The 18,714-nt window shown below is 36.1% G+C and overlaps 1 protein-coding gene and 1 long non-coding RNA gene across 3 annotated transcripts; one reads left to right on the top strand and one right to left on the bottom strand.

The window, feature by feature from the left end:
• The first annotated feature begins 545 nt into the window (after positions 1 to 545).
• Positions 546 to 18,003, top strand: LOC103463018 (receptor for retinol uptake stra6-like). 2 transcript variants are annotated; one of them, XM_081605480.1, is made up of 17 exons: positions 546 to 791; positions 872 to 938; positions 3,161 to 3,246; positions 3,330 to 3,469; positions 3,552 to 3,718; positions 4,533 to 4,640; positions 4,850 to 4,917; positions 5,688 to 5,767; positions 5,851 to 5,912; positions 5,992 to 6,154; positions 6,253 to 6,328; positions 6,420 to 6,553; positions 7,134 to 7,251; positions 7,345 to 7,446; positions 14,417 to 14,580; positions 14,660 to 14,794; positions 15,763 to 18,003. In XM_081605480.1, the coding sequence occupies exons 1-17, from the start codon at positions 694 to 696 to the stop codon at positions 16,008 to 16,010; spliced, it is 2,016 nt and encodes a 671-aa protein (XP_081461606.1). In that variant the 5' UTR covers positions 546 to 693; the 3' UTR covers positions 16,011 to 18,003. The 2 variants fall into 2 exon arrangements, with proteins under 2 accessions (XP_081461606.1, XP_081461605.1); XM_081605479.1 differs by having other exon boundaries at positions 5,685 to 5,767.
• Positions 9,683 to 13,791, bottom strand: LOC145551171 (uncharacterized). The gene is made up of 2 exons (XR_014087016.1): positions 13,701 to 13,791; positions 9,683 to 9,798 (listed from the first exon to the last, which is right to left on the bottom strand). It is a non-coding gene; the product is annotated as an uncharacterized LOC145551171 (long non-coding RNA).
• Positions 18,004 to 18,714: the final 711 nt, after the last annotated feature.

Below are 18,714 nucleotides of genomic sequence, written 5' to 3'. Positions count from 1 at the left end.
GAATCCTGCATTATTCCATTTTAGGCAATAAAATGTTTATTTTTATTTTAAAAAGGAATTGAATTATTAGTTTTTTCTTTTACTGTATTTATAAAATTGTATGAAAAGGTTAAAATTGTATGAAAATTCTACAAAATGTGTAATTTTTTTATTTGATTAGTGATGAGAATAATCAACAGAATAATCGATTACTGAAATAATTATTTTTGAAAGAGGAATAAATAAAAAATACCTTCATTATTCTGACATTTAGTAATTTGACATACATTTTTTAATCCCAACCAACCCAAAACAGGAAGAGTTTAGAAATATATAGTTTGTTTTAAAAGTGACAAGTAGTTTCATTGTATTTTTCCAAGTAGAAAGTTTTGTCCTAAAGCTAAAATGTGTTATTTTGCACTTTAAAATAATCAGTTTTTAGCTCAAGTGACTATTTTCAGAGAAAACAAATGAAAATAATTTTTCTCCTCCTTCTCTCTGTTTCTGTTCATTCAAATCCTACTTGTTTTGCCCTCCTTTTCTTCCTGCTGTTAATCTGTTGCATTGATCTCTTAGTCGCACTGGGCTGTATCCGGGCGCACAAGCCAAACATTTCTCAGGCACGTTTCACCACCAGCAGGGTTTTTTCTCCCTGAAGGGGAAAAATCTTCGTTTTCCACTCTTCTCCTGTTTGGTTCCAGTCAAACAACCGAGATGAACCAGAGCAAGCCGGAGGTCGAGCCTTTTCAGTATTCCTACTACGACTACGCCGACTGGTACTCCAACCCGGAGCCGACCAAACCCCCGAAGGAGTGAGGAGGAAAACTTTGAGGCACAGTTAATATTTTCAGACATTTGCTGTTTATAATGTAATCCCCCCCTTTTCTCTCAGAGTCATTTTACCTTGTGACCCGACTGCAGATGAGAAATACTTCCACATATGCATCCTGTCAATATCTGTAAGTACGTGCAAGAAACATTAGTACAAGTTCAGGGGAACTGGACAGAAACCGCTAATTAATGTAAAGCTGCAATTTTATGATATTTGAGCTGATGTAGAAAGGTTTAGCTAAACTCTTTTAACTGGAAATTCAATTAATGATTATTTTAGTTATCGATTAATCTATCGTTGTGACGATTAATTGATTAATCAGATAAAAAATGGCTGATTTTTTATTCATAACTTTGCAAAGCAATATTAGAAATAAATTTTTAAAAAATTAAAGAAGAAAATAAACATTTATTGTCTAAAATGTAACAACAGCATTGTTTTAGTGAACGCTTTATCATTTATAGCAAAGAATGCCTCTAACATATAAAAAGCTCATCCTTTCTGCTTGAATCAACATCAAAACAGTGTAACACTGATTTGATTGTTATAGTTTGAGTTAAGCAATGAATAATTGGCAAAATTAGTTAATCATGATTAATCTGATTAACTGTTTCAGCCCTTGTTACATCATTTTGGATGTAAAACTTTAGGATTTTTTTTTATAATCTTAAATGCAACATGCATATATTTTGGCTTAAAGTCTGATTATGTTTTTGCAGCAATTAGTTCTGTTAGCAATTAATCAATCATTAAATTAGTTGATCGTGATTAATCCGATTAATCATTTCAGTGGTACTTACATCATTTTGAACATACAACTTTAAGAGTTTGTTTTCCATCTTAAATTCAAATTGTATTTATTTTTTAATAGTTTTTCTCTTAATTGTTATTATGAGTGTCTTGTTCTTACAGGAATTGGCTTTTGTTTTGATTCTGTACGCTCCTGTTAGCAATTAATCGATCGTTAAATTAGTTGATCACGATTAATTTGACAATCGTTTCAGCCCTAACAACATTTTTGCTGTAAAACTTTGTGAGTCAAACCTTTTAGTTTATAATGATTCTTGTTCTTTGATTGCATTTGTTTACAAGTGAATCATTTAAAAACTCGGTCAGATAACGTTTTGTTCTACAGGCCTGACCTTGTTTTTTTCTCAGTAATTGATGTAAACTTCTGCAGAAGGACTTTTTCCACTCTTCAGTCATAATGAGACACTGTGGCCTGAAAAGATAGTTTTTTCTCCAAACAAACTTTCTCTTTCAGTCAAGGCTCATTATTTGTCATACAGCCACAAATTAGTGCATAACCGTGAAGTTGAAGGACAGTGATATGAAATTATGCACAAATAAGAGTCTAAAAAGCACAGCATACCTTTGTATTAAGCAACCTTTACCCTGTTACAACAAAAACAAATGTTTGCACTGTTACCTTCAGGAATTGCCTAATTGGCTGCTCAGTAAAGGCCTCAGAGGTTTGAGAGAGCAATAATGAGCAAACATCATGGAGACCAATAAACACATCAGACAGGAAGACGGTTTTGGAGAAGTTTAAAATAGGATTAGGTTATGAAAGCATTAAATATCTCACAGACATTTGGAGGAAGGTGATCTGGTTGAATGAGACTAGAATTGAAATATTTGATTAAATACAAAATGCTAAAGAGGAAACCTAATACCAAACACGGTTCCAGCCCTGAAACATGGAGGAAACTGGGAAATAGATGAAGCTCAATAAATGACAGAAGAAAACCCATTAGAAATCAACAAATATCTTCAAAGATGGGCAAAACGATTGCCTACCCACTGAACAACGATCTGATAGTCCGGTAGACTCGGTTCGATATGGGATCAAAGCTGCAGCATTTCTTACATTTTCAGCTGCTGCGGTTCTCTTTCTCATTGCTCTCAGTGAAATGATTCAATCTAATTTAAAAACCTGTTCCCCCCCTGGTCTGTGGGGGCGCTGCACCAAGAACCACTGAAGGAAAACCTCAGAAGACGACACGGAACACAACTTCCTTCTTCACAAAATGTAAACAAAAACGTAGCAGCGTCAAATTAGTGATTGTAGGATTTTTCTTTTGTCTTTGATATTTAAAAAAAAATCGCTATTTCTAATGCTAGCGCAAAGTTGACATGTTTGTTTTGGTTGTATTTACTCACTTCCTGCTTTTGGAGCGGTTCACACCTCCCCATACGAGCCAGAACTTTGTAGGCAAAACGAACTATCGAAGCCATATTTTTCAGATTTTTATTTGCAAATAAATCTCTTTATTCCAGCGCATGATGTGGAATTAAATACAGTTTTTATATCGCAATAATGTGGCATGTTTTCCTCTTTGCCTTTAGTTTGTGATGATGCTAATCATGGCAGCTCTCACCCGGAAAAGCAAACTGTGCCAGGGGTTCGCACGAGGCTCATCCAGCATCTTCAGGTGAATATAAGAACATATGGAATAAATTATCTGTTTTTCAAAGTTAAGATTGTGTAACAGTTCTGTGCATGTTTTTGCTTTAGTCCAGCCAACTTCCTGGACCAGACCCAGCAGAAGGGCCTGGTCATGGCTGTGTTTGGTCTGGTCTTCAGTAAGCTGGCCATGCTGATGATCGCCCCGGATCCGCTGCCCTTCATCAAAGACACGCCGGCTAACATCAAAGGTGTCGTCATATATCAGACAGAAACTAAACTTTTAATCATTTAAATCACACAAGGTGGAACTCAATGACATTTTTTTTGCAGAGTACATGAAGATAATTGCCATCTTCTACTATCCGGTCCTGTACTATCCTCTGCTGGTCTGCGGCACGCTGCAGCGCAACGCGGGCTACGTGTTTGGGGCGCTGCTGTCCTTCACTCACTTTGGGGTCCTGGTATGGCAGAAGTTTGACTGTCCAAAGACACCAGAGGTGAAGCAACCCATAATACACAACCCTCATGTTTAGGAGGGTCCTATGCACTGCAAAAACAAAATATTACCAATTAATATTGGTCTAGTTTTTAGTGAAAATATCTGCGCACACCTACTTTCAGCAGCATAAAAGAGCTTGTTTCAATAATAATTCCTCAATATTGAAGAAGTCCTAGTTCTACTGGCAGATTATGTCACTTATGACAATAAAGTGCATTTTGCATCAAACACCACTCTGTTCTTCAACAGCATATTGGGGCCATTGTACATAAAAAAGGAAGAGTAATTTTTTGAAAATATTTAGATATTTTTAGATTATTCTCAGAAATTTTCTAAAGAAAAATAAACATCAACATTTTAAAGTTTTAAAAAGGGAACTTTTTCGTCTTTTGAAACTCCAGAAGTTTCTGTGTTTTTTTTCTCACAAATTCCTAAATTTATCTTAAAACTCGAGTTTTTTTCTAGGAAATTTTCAACTTTTCACAACTAAAAAAAAAAAATTCAGAAGTCTTTAGCAGAACTTTACTCATCTTTATTTTTCTTCCCTAATACGCCGTCGTACTTCAGAAGATGATTAGCGCCACTGAATAAAAAGAAATTCTGACATTTTCTCTAAATTCTGTTTTCTGAGCATTTTGACTTTAATTTCAGGACGCAGATTTTTTTTTATTTTGTAAGATAAAGTCCAAATTCTGAGAAAAAATTTTCAGATTTTTAAAAAAATGTGTGGCCTTCATCTTTTTCCGTAGCCTTGAAAATAATTTGTGGTGAATATTTAGTTAGAAATATTTTTGTTTCTTTTAATTTTGCAGATCTATAAGTACTACGCCCTCCTTGCCAGTCTGCCCCAGCTGGCCTGCCTGGCGTATCTCTGTGTTCAGTTTCCTGTGCTGTTTGTGAAAGGACCAAAGACAGACGAGGTGAGGATTCAAGTTTACTAGTAATTAAGCTTTTCTTGCAAAGATGAGAAATACAGGATTTTACTTACTATAAATGTGTGAAACCACATCAGTTTGAACACTGTCTGTTAGATAATTGCTGCTGCAAAGTAAGGAAGAAAGAATATAAAAAAAGAATACAAATATTGATCAGAAGAACTGATGTCACAACAAATTGGTCTTGCTTGTAGGATCTTGACAGCAGCTACTACACCGACTACGTCAAGTTACTCCTCAAGAAAAAGTCTTCAGCCGTTTGGTGAGTGGAGAAAAAACTGAGACTTAGTTTGATGGGTTTAATAAAACATCTCTAGAAAACACAAAAGTTTAAATGTTCAGTATTTTGGTTGCATGATGTCCCACTATATCATAAAGATTTTAAGTTTTCGCAGTTTAAAATATATTTAAATAAATGGCTTCAAATTTATTTCATGATAAAAACTTTTTACATATTTTTTTGTCTAGTTCCTGCTTCTGGTATCTTGGTACACTTGAAAAAAAGACTAAACTAACTTACAATTAACTTTTCAGCAGGATTAATAATAATTCCTTAATTCTGATGAAGTGGAACAAAACATAATAACTTGTAATATTGGAAAAATGTTCCACTCGGAGATTATTTCATTTATAGCTGGTAATTTTTCATGAAGATAAAGGAATTATTTACCTAAAATAAGCTCCTATATTTTGCTGGAAAGTTGTAATTTTTCTTATTACAAGTGTAATATATGGAGGACCAAAACTGACATAATTAAAAATAAAAGCAGAAATATGCTTTTTTTTTTTCATACAAAAAATTGTTTCTCCTTTTCCTCATACACACATTTTTGTTTGTGTAAAGAATCTATAAAATAGATCAGAGGTATTAATCTCCAAAATAACAAAAATAAATGCATTTCTGATTTTATTTTTAATTATGTCAGCATTGGTCCTCCTTACTGTGATATTTGCATTAGAAACTAGACCAAAAACACTGGTGAGATTTTGTGTTTTTCAGTGGAAATACTAAATGTTAATAATGTACAGCAGCTCTTCGGAAACAGACAAACCATCACTGGTGGAGAGAATACTGGAGGTGCCAAAGAGTTACATTTATTTACCTGAAAAAGGTGAGATTATTCACACTGATAAAGTTTTATGGGGTTAAATAAAATCTGTAAGATCCAATAATAATTTTCTGTTTTGCCTCCAGTGTTCCAGTTCCCAGTGAAGCTGGCTGTGTTGTCCTTTGTTACCTGCGTGGCCATCTATCACGTACGCCTCTATGATTTAACCTTTCTGCCTGTTTAGTTGGTGAACATATGAGGAAGTGTTTGTGTTTCTCTCTTCACAGACTGCGCTGCTGTTGGTTGTCCTGGTGGTTCCAACTCTACACATCGTCCGCGCAGGAATAGATGAAAACATTGCCTTCCTGTTGCTGGGATTTGGGATCGTTCTGTCCGACGACAGGATGGAGGTCGTCAGAATCGTGACTTTCTACACCTGGTTGCTGGAAGGTTGGGGAAAAAAAATTATAATTTTTTTTTGTATTTTCAAAAAACTTCTAAGTCTAGGTTTTAAAAGAAGAGTTTTGTTTTGTTTCTCTCTGTAACAGTGTGCTACCTCTGTGCCATGACGCTGTCTTGTTTGATCAGTCTCGTAATGCTAATGAGGTCCATGGTTCTTCACAGGTAGAAAAATATTTCTCTTTGGAAACATTTTCAGCTCATAACGTGCCATAGGTTCATATCTTAAACTTATTAATCTTTAACTTAATTTCAGATCGAACCTGAAAGGATTGTATAAAGGAGACGCGTATAAGAACTACAACACCCAGAAGACCATCAGTCCGTCCAGATCTGGAGTTTTCTGCTGGATGGGTTTAACCGGATATCAAGCTGCGATCGTTTGCCTCGGTGATTATTAAATATTATCAAATAAATTAGGAAAACAGAACATATTTTAACTTATTGAAGCATAATTCTGGCACATAATCCGTTTAACCTTAAACAACAACATGTCAACAACAATAAACAACGTCCTCAAGCTTAAATGAATGTAGGAAATATAAAAATATATTGTTTAATTCATGTTGGTTTATTTACCTTTTCCTAGACACTCTAAACTTCTTTTTATGGTTTTATGCTAATGTTATTGTGCACTTCTGCTAGCGATATGAACGGCTAGCGCTATTAGCATCAATGCTAGCAATGTTAGCTTCCTTAACTTGCATCTGTTAATGTTTTAGCTGTACTTTGAATTAAATTATTTCACATTTAGTAAATAAAATCATGTTTATATGTATGTATTCTGTTCAACACAAAGTGCAGCTGCATTGGTAGCAACCAGCTTTGCTTAGTTCAGCAGTTTTTAATTATTAATGGGTTTCTATGCAAATTAGTTCTACTCCTTCACAACTGTGTCCAAAATAAAAGTGACATATTGCAATGTGTTTCTGAAAATTGAAATTGATTTTAATTTCTGTCGTGTTGGCAGGAATGGCTATCCAGACCCTTGTGTTTTTCATCTGCTTCTTATTTCTGGTGTTTTTAATCATCATCCCTGTTTTTTATGGCCGCAACATTATCGTTTTTGAAGTTGCTGGGAAATCATGGTGAGTGTGCATCACTAAGATCTTTCCATTTTAAACTAAACTGGATCAGAAGATAAATTTACTGATCCGTTTTTCATTCTGGTGATTTTTCAGGCCGGTTTGGGTGACAGTCATTCTGACTACAGTGCTTCAACATGTGACTGCTCAGTTTTTCTTTGTCAAAACGGATTCTGGAACAAGAGATTTAAAAAACAGGTTTGTATTTGTACACATAAAGACTCATATTATGAGATTTACTTAGAAATAAGGCATTATTTGCAAAGAAAAAGCAGTTGGATAAAAATAAACATATGAAAGCTGATAAACTGCTAAAAAATAATATTGGTTATTATAAGAAAACCTTATTAAATAAATAGCATTTATTCAACTATATGTTTTCAAGTGCTAAACCTGGGAGAGCATTTAGATATTTAATAAACTGTCTGAGAATGGCGACTCGAGGAATCTCACTTGGGTTTGTTTTCTCTCAAAATTATTAATTTAGTCCAATTTTTCCACATATTTTTGAATTTTATTCATTCAAAAATATGTTGTACCAGTTTTCTCGGGAGGATTCAAAACAATTTTGCAGTTTTAGCCAGAGGTGTGACCAAGTCACTGTGTTGCAAGTCTAAATAAGTCTCAAGTCTCTGTCCTCAAGTCGAGTCTCAAGTCAGGAACCTGTAATTTCAAGTCATTTCGAGTCGTTTTTATTTATTTTTTTATACTTTGCAATTATGCATAAAATTCAAATAATAGACCATTTGTTCTTTTTAAAATCTGTACTTACCTCAAATGATAGAACATGTGCAGCTGAACACAAAGTATAAAAATCATTTTTCTTTATTGCGCAATTCTGTTAAACTTGGTATTCAATTAAAAAAAGTTTTAAAAAAATGAAATAAGTATATATGAAGTTATCACAAGTAAACTCAGGAAGGTCTGGTGCATTTATTTTTCTGCTTTTATTTCTAAGTATGTTAGTTTCAGTCCTCCGTAAATATGGGCCAGATATTCTAAACACAAAATTTATTTGGGACAGTCACTGTATTTGGTCTGTACTTAAGTAAAAGTACAAATACATAGACAAAAATATACTCAAGTAAAAGTAAAACTACCACATTAACATTTGTACTTAAGTAAAAGTAAAACTACCACATTAACATTTGTACTTATGTAAAAGTAAAAAAGTACTAGCTTTTAAAAATACTGAAGTATTAAAAGTAAAAGTACTTGCTGAATCGCCAATATAATATCATTAAGTGAACCGATCGTATTTAAGTTTAATACATTAGAAATGTGCCATTTTATTGAACAATGCCACAGATGAAGGATGTTTTTATTGTGTTTACTCTGTAACATAGTTTAGACTTAGATATGTGATTCTATGCATCATAATTTCAGGGATGGAAACATCTGGTCTCCTGTCCTAACATAGCACGAACATCACTTTTTTTGCCACTAGTGGCATTTATTTTTTTAAAGAAATCCAACAGAAAGGTGTGGGGGAGGGGGGACATGCAACCGATGAGCCACGTAGCAGAGTTGTAGTCAAGACCACCTACCCAAGACCAAGACCAGACCAGCACCCCGCACTACGTGACACAAAAAAATTAAGTTTTACCTATCAAAATTGCTTCTCAAATTGATCTGAAAGATCCACATTCCCATAAAAAAATAGATATTAAATACTTAGAGCTGAAATAAATTTAATCAATAAAGATCCGTCCAGAAGAATCGGATCATTCCTGAATGTTATATCACTATATTGCAGACTTTGGTCACAGCGGTGTCCCATATTTGCGACACCTCAGTCAACACCTCCACACTAATTCAGCACATAAGTGACAAACTTTTTTTCATCGCAGGTGCAACATGTGTCTCTGTACAGCTAGCATAGCTAGCATCCCGTCCACAGATCTTACCTTTCTTTAAGCTTTCTTTCCAAGTGACGCTAAAAGTTGGACGAAGTCCCCACCATCTGTGAAAGCGAAGCGCTGCTGATTTTACATGTCGCTATATCAATTTATGCAGCGCTATTATATTACTGACATTAGACAGACAGCTCCTTCCAATTAGAGGAAACCACTGCGCATGTCTGGAGCTCCGCGTGCGAGTAAAGGTGGAGCCGATGGGTGACAACAGACACTAAGTCACGTTACTGCTTGGATTTTACGGCGCCACCTTAAATCCCTGAACTTCACATTTTAACGGACAAAAAGAGCAACGCGACTTGGATGTAACGAGTAACGCGACAGTTTTGTAGAAATGTAGTGAAGTAGAAAGTACAGATACTTACTGTAAAATGTAGTGGAGTAAAAGTAGAAAGTACCCATTATTAAATCTACTTAAGTAAAGTACAGATACACGAAAAATTTACTTACGTACAGTAACGAAGTACTTCCCATCACTGTGAATTACACTAATAAAAATATAAACAAGGGCACAATGCAACCTTTTAGTGGACTGTAATCTATAAAACAAAGAGCTGTCTGTTTGCTGCACTAGCAGTAGAGATGAAGATGGTCCATTCAGGAAAGCAGAGCTGCATCAAACTTTAACGTGGAACTGCAGAAAAAAGAAAAAAACAAAAGCAAATATTTAATTGTTAATGTATGTCACCATTAGAAAAGCCTACTGAGTTTTGCTTAAAAAACTTTTTTAAACATTTAAATCACACATTTGTCTCATGAAGTACTTGTACTTTCAAGTACTTCGTTCGTTACTTGTACTTCGTTACTTCCCACCACTGACCAGGCCCTGCACTTATAGAAAGTGGACTGACCCACATTACTTCCTGTCTAAATTTAGAAAATACATAAGAAAGGTCATCCATCCATCCATCCATCCATCTATTTTACAATGCAACTTGGATGTAACGAGTAACGCAACAATTTTGTAGAAATGCAGTGAAGTAGAAAGTCCAGATAAAAATGTACTTAAGTACAGTAACGTAGTACTTCGTTACTTCCCACCAATGGTTCTTGCATTATCATTTTTCCATTACCATTGTATTACTTAAAAATGGTCTCAAAACAGCAATATTATCATTTATCACAATAACGTCTGGAACAATTTTTTGTCCATCAAAATTTGTTATTGTGACAGGCCTACACACATATGACATAAAGTGTAGTTAATTTATTATCAGGGATGGCATGATTACTTTGAAAAAATAACTTGATTACTCAATGAAAAATCCATCAGAAAGAAAATGGGCATCTCTTTTCCCTCCATCGTTTACTTTTGTGTTGCTGGTTTTACACATGAAACGTCATCGAAAAAGAAGAAAGCAACAATATGTGTTTACTAAAGAAATGACTAATTGACAACACACAGTAACTTGGATACCTAACTTTAATCGGACCATTGGATTGGTAGTAGTAACGCCTTAGATTATGCATTACAAGGGGTCAGATTAGATTAACGCATTGATGACACCATTGTTAGACATGTCTGCTCAAGCTATTTACGGATCTGTCAGGTTTCTGATATGTGCCCCCCCAATGATAAATTCGTTCCTACACCCTTGTCAGCAGCAGTCAGTGGAAGACAAGAACGACTGTGGCAGTTACTATGCTGCCTAGAAAAATAAGTTAGGTTTTCAAAAAAAGATGATAATAATAAAAGAGAGAGAGAAAAAGGCAAAGTGTCAATTTATAACCCAGTTTTTCTCCGAGAGAGGTGAGTAGACTGTGTGAGATTATCAACCATTTAGCATAATTAGCTTAGCAATAGACTACTGTTTGCCTCCTTTTCACCAGCATTTAATGAATTAAGGAAAACAATTACCAACATACTCATATATTTAACTTGTCCCTTGTACCTTTTACCACACTTAGAAACAGATGAGTCAGTCAGCAGCAGCTCTAACTCACGTCCCTCCTGACCCATCCTCTCCTGAGTGAAATTAAAGTTGCAGTATGTAATTTTTTTCACATATTTATTAAAACTGTCATTATGTTGTGACAGTATGGTATGAGCAAAAGGAACGTAATAGGAACGTCAGGTTGAAGGAGCGACGCTCACTCGCTCCCCCCTACACCCCTGTGGCGACGATATGTGAAGGGTAAAACTCGCTACATTTACCTCATTATGTGCGCGAGGTGAAGGAGCGCAAGTCGTGCTGAAGTGTATGGGAAAACATCATTGGCGTGCCGCCCCCTCCAGACTGGGTTTATGTGCTGCGCTGCGCCCCTATGCGTTGCATACGCTGCATACCCACTTTTTGCGCCACTGCCTGGCGCCGCCCATGAATCCAGATATTATATATAATAAATAGGCTTAATACAGAGTTAAATTAAATTTGATTTTAAAAATTGTAAATTACCCAGGAAAATATGCAGCTCTAGATGTTTTGACTGAAGTCCTGGGATTAATTATTCATTTCTGTAGAAGAATAATTAATCCATTTGTCCTAATGTGAAGTGTGTATCTGGATCTATAACAAAATTAATTGTGCTTGTAGCCTGGCAACTATTATAATCCTGAAATTCATTCATCAAAATGCTTATTTAAAGTTAGAGGACAAAATAACTTGGTATTTTACCAAACATATAAAATATGTAAAATTGTCAATATAGCATACTAAATTTTAAATGTACGCCTAATAAAAGAGAAAGGGATGCAGTGCTTTGCTACACTATCACTAGATAAACAGGTCAGGAAAAAGTTAATTAAGAAAAAAATATGGAGGGAGAGGGAAGTTGTTCAGTTATGCTAGCTTGACTTTGACAACCTAAACATGTAGATGTGGTGTGGAATTCTGTTTCAGTTCAGTTAGAAAATAAAAGGCGAGTTAAACACCAACTCTAACATCATCAGTACAGCAGGTGTTTAATGAGCTAATAGCAGTGGTAGCTAATCTACCACGTTGATCACTTATTAATAATCGCAAAATAAGCATCAAACCATAAAAACATAAAACTGTAATGGACTGAATATAATTTTTTTTGTGGGGATATTATTAGTACCATTGTTATTATTAAAAAACTAGCAATAATAACAATATTAAATTATAATAACTGTTATAATTTCTCAAGTTTCATTAAGTTTAAATTTGAACCTGTGGACAGCTAAGCAAAATAGGGTTATGGCGACTCCCAGACCGAGCCAGTCAACAACCTTCACACCTAAAACTACTTTATTCCTTCACACCTAAAACTACTCCTATGAACAACGGCTGATAGCTGAAATTTAGAGAAACCGTGTGGGCCCTACACAAGAGTATTGTTTCTGAAAGTCTGCACCTGAACGGCCAGTCCAATCTCTGCTTGTGTGTCAACACAAACCTGTCCTCTGCTACCAACTGTTGAGAATAGAAATCCTGATCAATGAGGGGAGGGGGGATGGGTGGGGGGATGGCCCCTCCCCTATGGGTGGGGGAATGGCCCCTCCCCTATGGGTGGGGCCATCCCCCCATGGGTGGGGCCATCCCCCCACCCATAGGGAAGGGGGGATGGGTGGGGGGAGGGGGGATGGCCAAGGTGTTCACAGGCCTGTGAACACCTTGGGATTCCCCCAGAGGACGTGGTACAAGTGGCTGGGGAGAGGGAAGTTGGACCTCTTCTTAAGAATTTCAACAAAGTGGACAGCAAGAATTTTTAGTGTGATCCAACTCTGGTCCATCATGTGATGCCACCTTAATTGGGGCAGAAGTCTTAGTCACCTTTACATCGCTATAGAGACCAGAGGTATCAGAGGAATCACTTTCTTCAACATCGGACTCTCCTAGAGTAAAGTCTTCTGACAGATCCGTTAGAAATGAGTCTTCAGACGGATCCGTCTGAAGACTCACACAGTAGCCGGTTGTGTCATAATAATAAAGTCCATCTTTTTTGGGGGGGGTCATTTGAGACTTCCAACGCCTTTTTAACGGCGCTGATGTCAGCACGGCAAACTTCCCCAGCCGGGGAAGGACGGAAAAGATACGAGTCAAACTCATCGTATTCCATCTCGTCTTTGTAACTGCCGATATCAAAGGCTACAGAAGGGAGGAGTTTATTAAAAACTTTCCTCACTCCTGTGGTTATTAAATACCCTGCACCGAAAGTCAGGGGAAAAAATAATGTGGCAGTGATTTCTGCCATTCTTAAAATGTACTCGAAAAACACACCACAAACACTACACTCAGAGCTGCTTGAACATAAACTCCCGTTTTGAGATGCAAGCATTTAGAACCTCACATGTTCTTTGATCTATGACATAGATCTATGTCTGGACCGGCTCATCATCATGATGGACAGAGAGACTCTGTTCCCTGAGTTCAGGTCCAGAATCTGCTTTCTGTTCCGGAGCCCCGCTCACTATCCACCGGCTTCCTGAGCTAATAACACGGCGCACATTATTTGTGGAGGCATTTGAATGACCGGATTTATGGTAAATCATCACCAATTTAACCCGGAGTACACATGCTAACACGAAGTTAGCTAAAGTCAACTATCTTACAGCAAAAGAAAAGCGCCACCTACCGTCTTTGTGAAGCTTCAAATGCAGGACAAAGTTGGACAAAGTCGTGGCATCTCCATGCGATATTCTCTTCTTGCGTGTTTTACAAGTTGCAGTTCGTTTTTTATTCGAAAGTTCATAACCTACGTAGCCAAAAGAAATTACTCGCGGAAGCATATTCGAGCCGTTATTTCGTCTTTCGTTCCCTGAGCTCTGCAGCGTCACCGCGTTTTTTTTAAATGTCCAAATCCTGTTAATTTGATTGGTTGAGCTGCAGCTACGCACACAGGAGAAACAGAGGGACGGTCTGCGCACGTTGATACGGAATGAGTGAAATTAATTAATGACGCCACTTTATAAATAATGTGTTTTAAATTTTAAGACTGAGTAAAAAATATCAAGTCTTTTCAAGTGAACAGCTTCAAGTCGAGTCAAGTTCCAAGTCAATGGCATGAAAGTCAAGTCCGAGTCTTTGAGTATTTTTTCAAGTCTGATTTTAACGACTCGAGTCCAAGTCATGTGACTCGAGTCCCCACCTCTGGTTTTAGCAAAAATATTTAGCGAAACTGTTTCCAAATTTTAAATTCTGCTAATTTTTTCAGTAAGATTCAAAACAATGTTGCACAATTAGCAAAAAAAAAATTTCAACAAAACATTTGCCACCGATTTTTGAATTTCCTCATTTAAAAAAAACTATGAACAAATGAACTGAAAAAATAAATGTTTTGGTGAATTTCAGAGAGAGCCTCTTCCTCCTGACCTACCTGCTGTTTGTGGTGAACGTCGTCGTGGGTCTGATTGTCGGTATTTGGAGAATTGTGATAACCGCCTTGTTCAACATCGTCCACTTCGGTCGGATTGACATCAGTCTCCTCCATCGCACCGCAGAGTCCTACGACCCAGGTAAACGCATTCAAACTCTAATATTTGGATTTTTTAAAGCTTTGATCTGGAGGTTTTTGGTTTTTTTGTCGCCACCCAGCCTACAGGTACTACACCCAGTTCCTGAAGGTGGAGGTGAGTCAGTCCCACCCGGTGCTGAAGGCGTTCTGCGGACTCCTGCTGGACGTGATGGTTGAGGTCGGCAGAGGACAGAAAACACGAGATGCAGAAGAAGGTAGGAAGACGCTGAGCTACAAACGACTAATGGAAGATTTGGAAAATCTGGATTTTTTTCCCCACTGATTTTTCTCCTTGGATTTTAGTTGTTCAGAGTGATGTCATCATGCCTAAGGCGGCCATCTTGTTTGACAAACATTATTTACAGTTTCTATTTATTTAGGATTCAGGTGAACTCTACAACAAAATATTAGGGTCAAACTAAAATCTTTATTGTTTTATAATTGTAATATTTCAATAAATCAGTTGTTATAATATGAGAATACAATCATATGATAGTAAAATCAAAACAAAGTGAGAATAAAAGCCATACCATCAGGAGAATGAAGTAATTTTATAAAAACTCCTTCACAACAAAATCTGTATTTCTTTGTTTATTTGGGACCTAATATTTACTTATGAAATTAATATTTAATTTGGAGCTAAAGTTATACTTCACAAATTTATGAAGTAAAACATTATGAAGTTATACTACATAAAATAAGTATGACTTTATTTTATGTAGTTAAACTTCATATGATGAAGGTATAACTTTACTTTATGAAATTAGAATTGTCTATTTCGAAGAAAGAACCACTCGCACTAGAAGCTTTTTTCTTATTGAAACAATTTTCTTGTAATTTAAAAATATTCTTCAGTTAAAATTGCATCTTTATTCTGCTAATTATTCTGCTTCTGTTGTTTAGTTGTAGTTCTTAGCTTGCATTTTTGTGATTGTATCATTTTTTTTGCAGTATTTTTCTATTGTATTGGTGTTATTCAATCCAATATTCATGTGTTTTTGCAGCTTTTGGCCTTTTGCCACCATAGTTGCCTATCAAATCTGCACAATGAAATAAATGAGGAGCTATTTTGCACTAATATGCCAGAGAAAAAGTCTATAAAGTAATGAAAACTCTTCAATTAAATATCCTAACTGTACGTCAGAACGTTTTGACCTGATCGGCTCCTCCTTGGTGCTTTCAGGAGCCCCGGAGAACCGACCCAACAAGGCGGCCAGCGGTCGGAGGATACGCACTCGCTGGCAGCTGCTGTACACGCTGGTGAACAACCCGTCCCTGCTGGGCTCCAGGAAACACTTCCAGACCCTGCAGACGTCCGAGAGCGTCCCGAACGGCACGCCCAGCCGCAGCTCCAAGAAGGAGCCGGAAAAGGCGGAAGCCGAGGCCACCGCGTCCTCTGAGGCCGCGTCGAGTCAAGATAAAACTGAATGAGAGCGCTAGCATGTGCAACAGTTTGCAAAGTTACACAGTCAAAAATGAACAGCAAGAGTTTGGTTTATTTAACCTGTCATAAAGAAAAAAGTATGGCTGGGATCATTTTCAGGTATATTTTCACCAAGATAGACATTTTACCGATATCAGAGTTCAAAATTAAACATTTAATTCACTAAATTAAATGTTTAGTTATCAAATAAGTATTTAATTTAGAGCTCAATTTAATATTTAGTTCTTAAACTAAATATTTCATTCTAAACTAAATATTTATTTTCCAACAAAACATAAAATTTTCAAACTAAACATTTAATTTTCAAACTATAATATTTAATTTGAAGCTAAATATTTTACTTACAAGCTAAATATTTAGTTCACAAATAAATATTTATTTTTCTAACTTAGTATTTAATTTCCAACTCAATAAAAATATTTATTTTCCGTACTAAACATTTAATTTGGAACTAAATATTTAGTTTAGGAACTAAATATTTAATTTGAATGTTTACAGGGCTTAAAGTAAAAAAAATTCCTGAGCCTGAAACTTATAGTGATGATAGAAATTTACTATAGCGTTGCTATTGCCACAGTTTAATAAAAAGTGTCTTTGAATAGTGCAAACAATTGCTTCTAACAATACAATTAACAAGCTAAACATTCAAACTTAAATAAGACTTCAGTGCATTTCAACTCAAAACAAAATGTAAAATGTCTGTGCCCTAAAGGTTTGCCTTACAGGCAAAAATCCCTCAATATTAAATAAGAGCCTTTCAGTCAAAGTTTTAGCAAGTAATTTAGAACATGCAACATTACCAACTAGCTCAGTGTTTCTCAACCTTTTTCAGCCCAGCGCCCCCCCAGCCCTTATCCAGGTCCCTCACTGCCCCCAACAAAGAATTTGTAGGCTACTTTGCACTAACCATTATTTTATCATTAATATTACCATCACTATTGTAGATGTTTTGATTTTTATGCTTGTTTCTGTATTTACCATCAAAAATAATTTCCCAGAGAATAAAAAAGTTATGGGAATAGAAATTATTTTCACAGGCGTCTATGAAAAATGCAACAAACATTCAAGTTAAAATTGGTAACAGCAGCCAATCAGAGCGGAAAAAATATTCTTATTCTTTGCCATTTTCTAATTGTTAAATATTCCACAAAATGACCAGATAAAAGATGAACAACATGCCATTTTAAACTTTGAACTATTTGCAATCGACTGAGCTCTGCAACATTAAAACATGGATAGAACTGTAACTACATTAATCATAGCTCTTCTTCTCTTCAGTGTTTCAGTTTCTGGTGGTGCAGCTCTGTGCTGCCTTCAGGAGAATAGGACATCAGAGTATCATCCATTAAACTTCACCCACATGGCATTTATTGTGCAAACCAGAGCTTTCAGTGGAAAAACAAAAGTTCCAGATCCTTTTAATGCCGTACAAATATGAGACAGAAACATGGATTATATCTTTATATAGACCTGTCTATTGATTTATAGATTAATAGTTTTACTGGACAGAAATTACAAAGAACAAATCTGGTTCTAAATCAAATCCTAATGAGTCAAATTGAAAGTGTCATGGAGTCATCAGCCTCATGACATTAACACTGACATGAAAAATAATATTGAAGAAATAAATATATCAAATCTAATTAAAAACATAAATAAGTGATCAGTTCTTTACTGTTATGGTCTGTAAGATATATTTATTCTCAGTACTAGATGTGGTCTCAACAAACCCATGACACTTCAACATTATTTTACCTTTTATGTGGGAATAGTGTCTGTTTATTCTTGCCATACAGTCTCTGTATTAATTATTGCTCGAAAGGTCTTGCCATACCAGTTTATTCCTCTGTATTTACTTTAGTTTCTTAGTTTATTCTTGCATTTTGTTCTTCATTCATTTCCATTTAGTTTCCTTTGATTAGTATTAACTCATACAGAGTTAATAAATGTGGATTTAATATTCACAGATATGTCAACAAACTCTGGCTCGTTTTCCTAGAAAGTCCGATTTGTTCGTAACCGAACTCAAATGTGAACCTTTGTCAGATTGAAACGAACCGAATGCAAACGTTAACGCCAAACGGATGGGAGATCACGCTAAAAGCAGGAAGCAGACGATGGCGCAAGGCATTCTGGGTAAATGGAACCAAAACAAACACGCTAGCAGGAGAAATAGCTCGTGGTCTTTTTCCATGGACAAAAGAGAAATTCAACATCCCCTAAACTCTGGTGCTTCTCCATTTTTATTGACATTTGTGAAGAAGGAATTTGCTTTCAAAAAAGAAAGTAAGTGTTTAAAGTTTATTTCACTGCAAAATAAACTTGCATCTTTTACTGGTAAAAGATGAGGGGTTGCTGAGGTAAATAGGTTTGTTTGGTTAGACTCAGTGCTGTGTGAAAGCTGGCTACACCATCGGAAAATGTAACATTTTGCCCCAATTAAATTGAGTTTAAAGTGAAGACACCATTAACCTCAAAGTTACCTGGAGCTGGTTTCTCTCTCCTCCTTCCACTCGTTTGGCTAGAAGAGCATCAATCAGGTTTGTACTCTGTGAAGTTGAAACAGGGAGAGAGAAATGGCTGCAATGCTGAGGCAGTTTCTGGTTTTCCCCCAGGGGACAGTTGAGGACATCTGTTCTGGAAACAGGGGCACGTAATCGTGGCAAGGCAGTGAATCCACATCTGCCAGTC

The sequence above is a fragment of the Poecilia reticulata genome, chromosome 3 (assembly GCF_904066995.2).
Source record: "Poecilia reticulata chromosome 3, P_reticulata-male-v2, whole genome shotgun sequence".
Classification (NCBI taxonomy): Eukaryota; Metazoa; Chordata; class Actinopteri; order Cyprinodontiformes; family Poeciliidae; genus Poecilia; species Poecilia reticulata.
The sequence above is the reverse complement of the archived record's forward strand: the minus strand, read 5'-3'. Positions and strand labels throughout refer to the sequence as shown.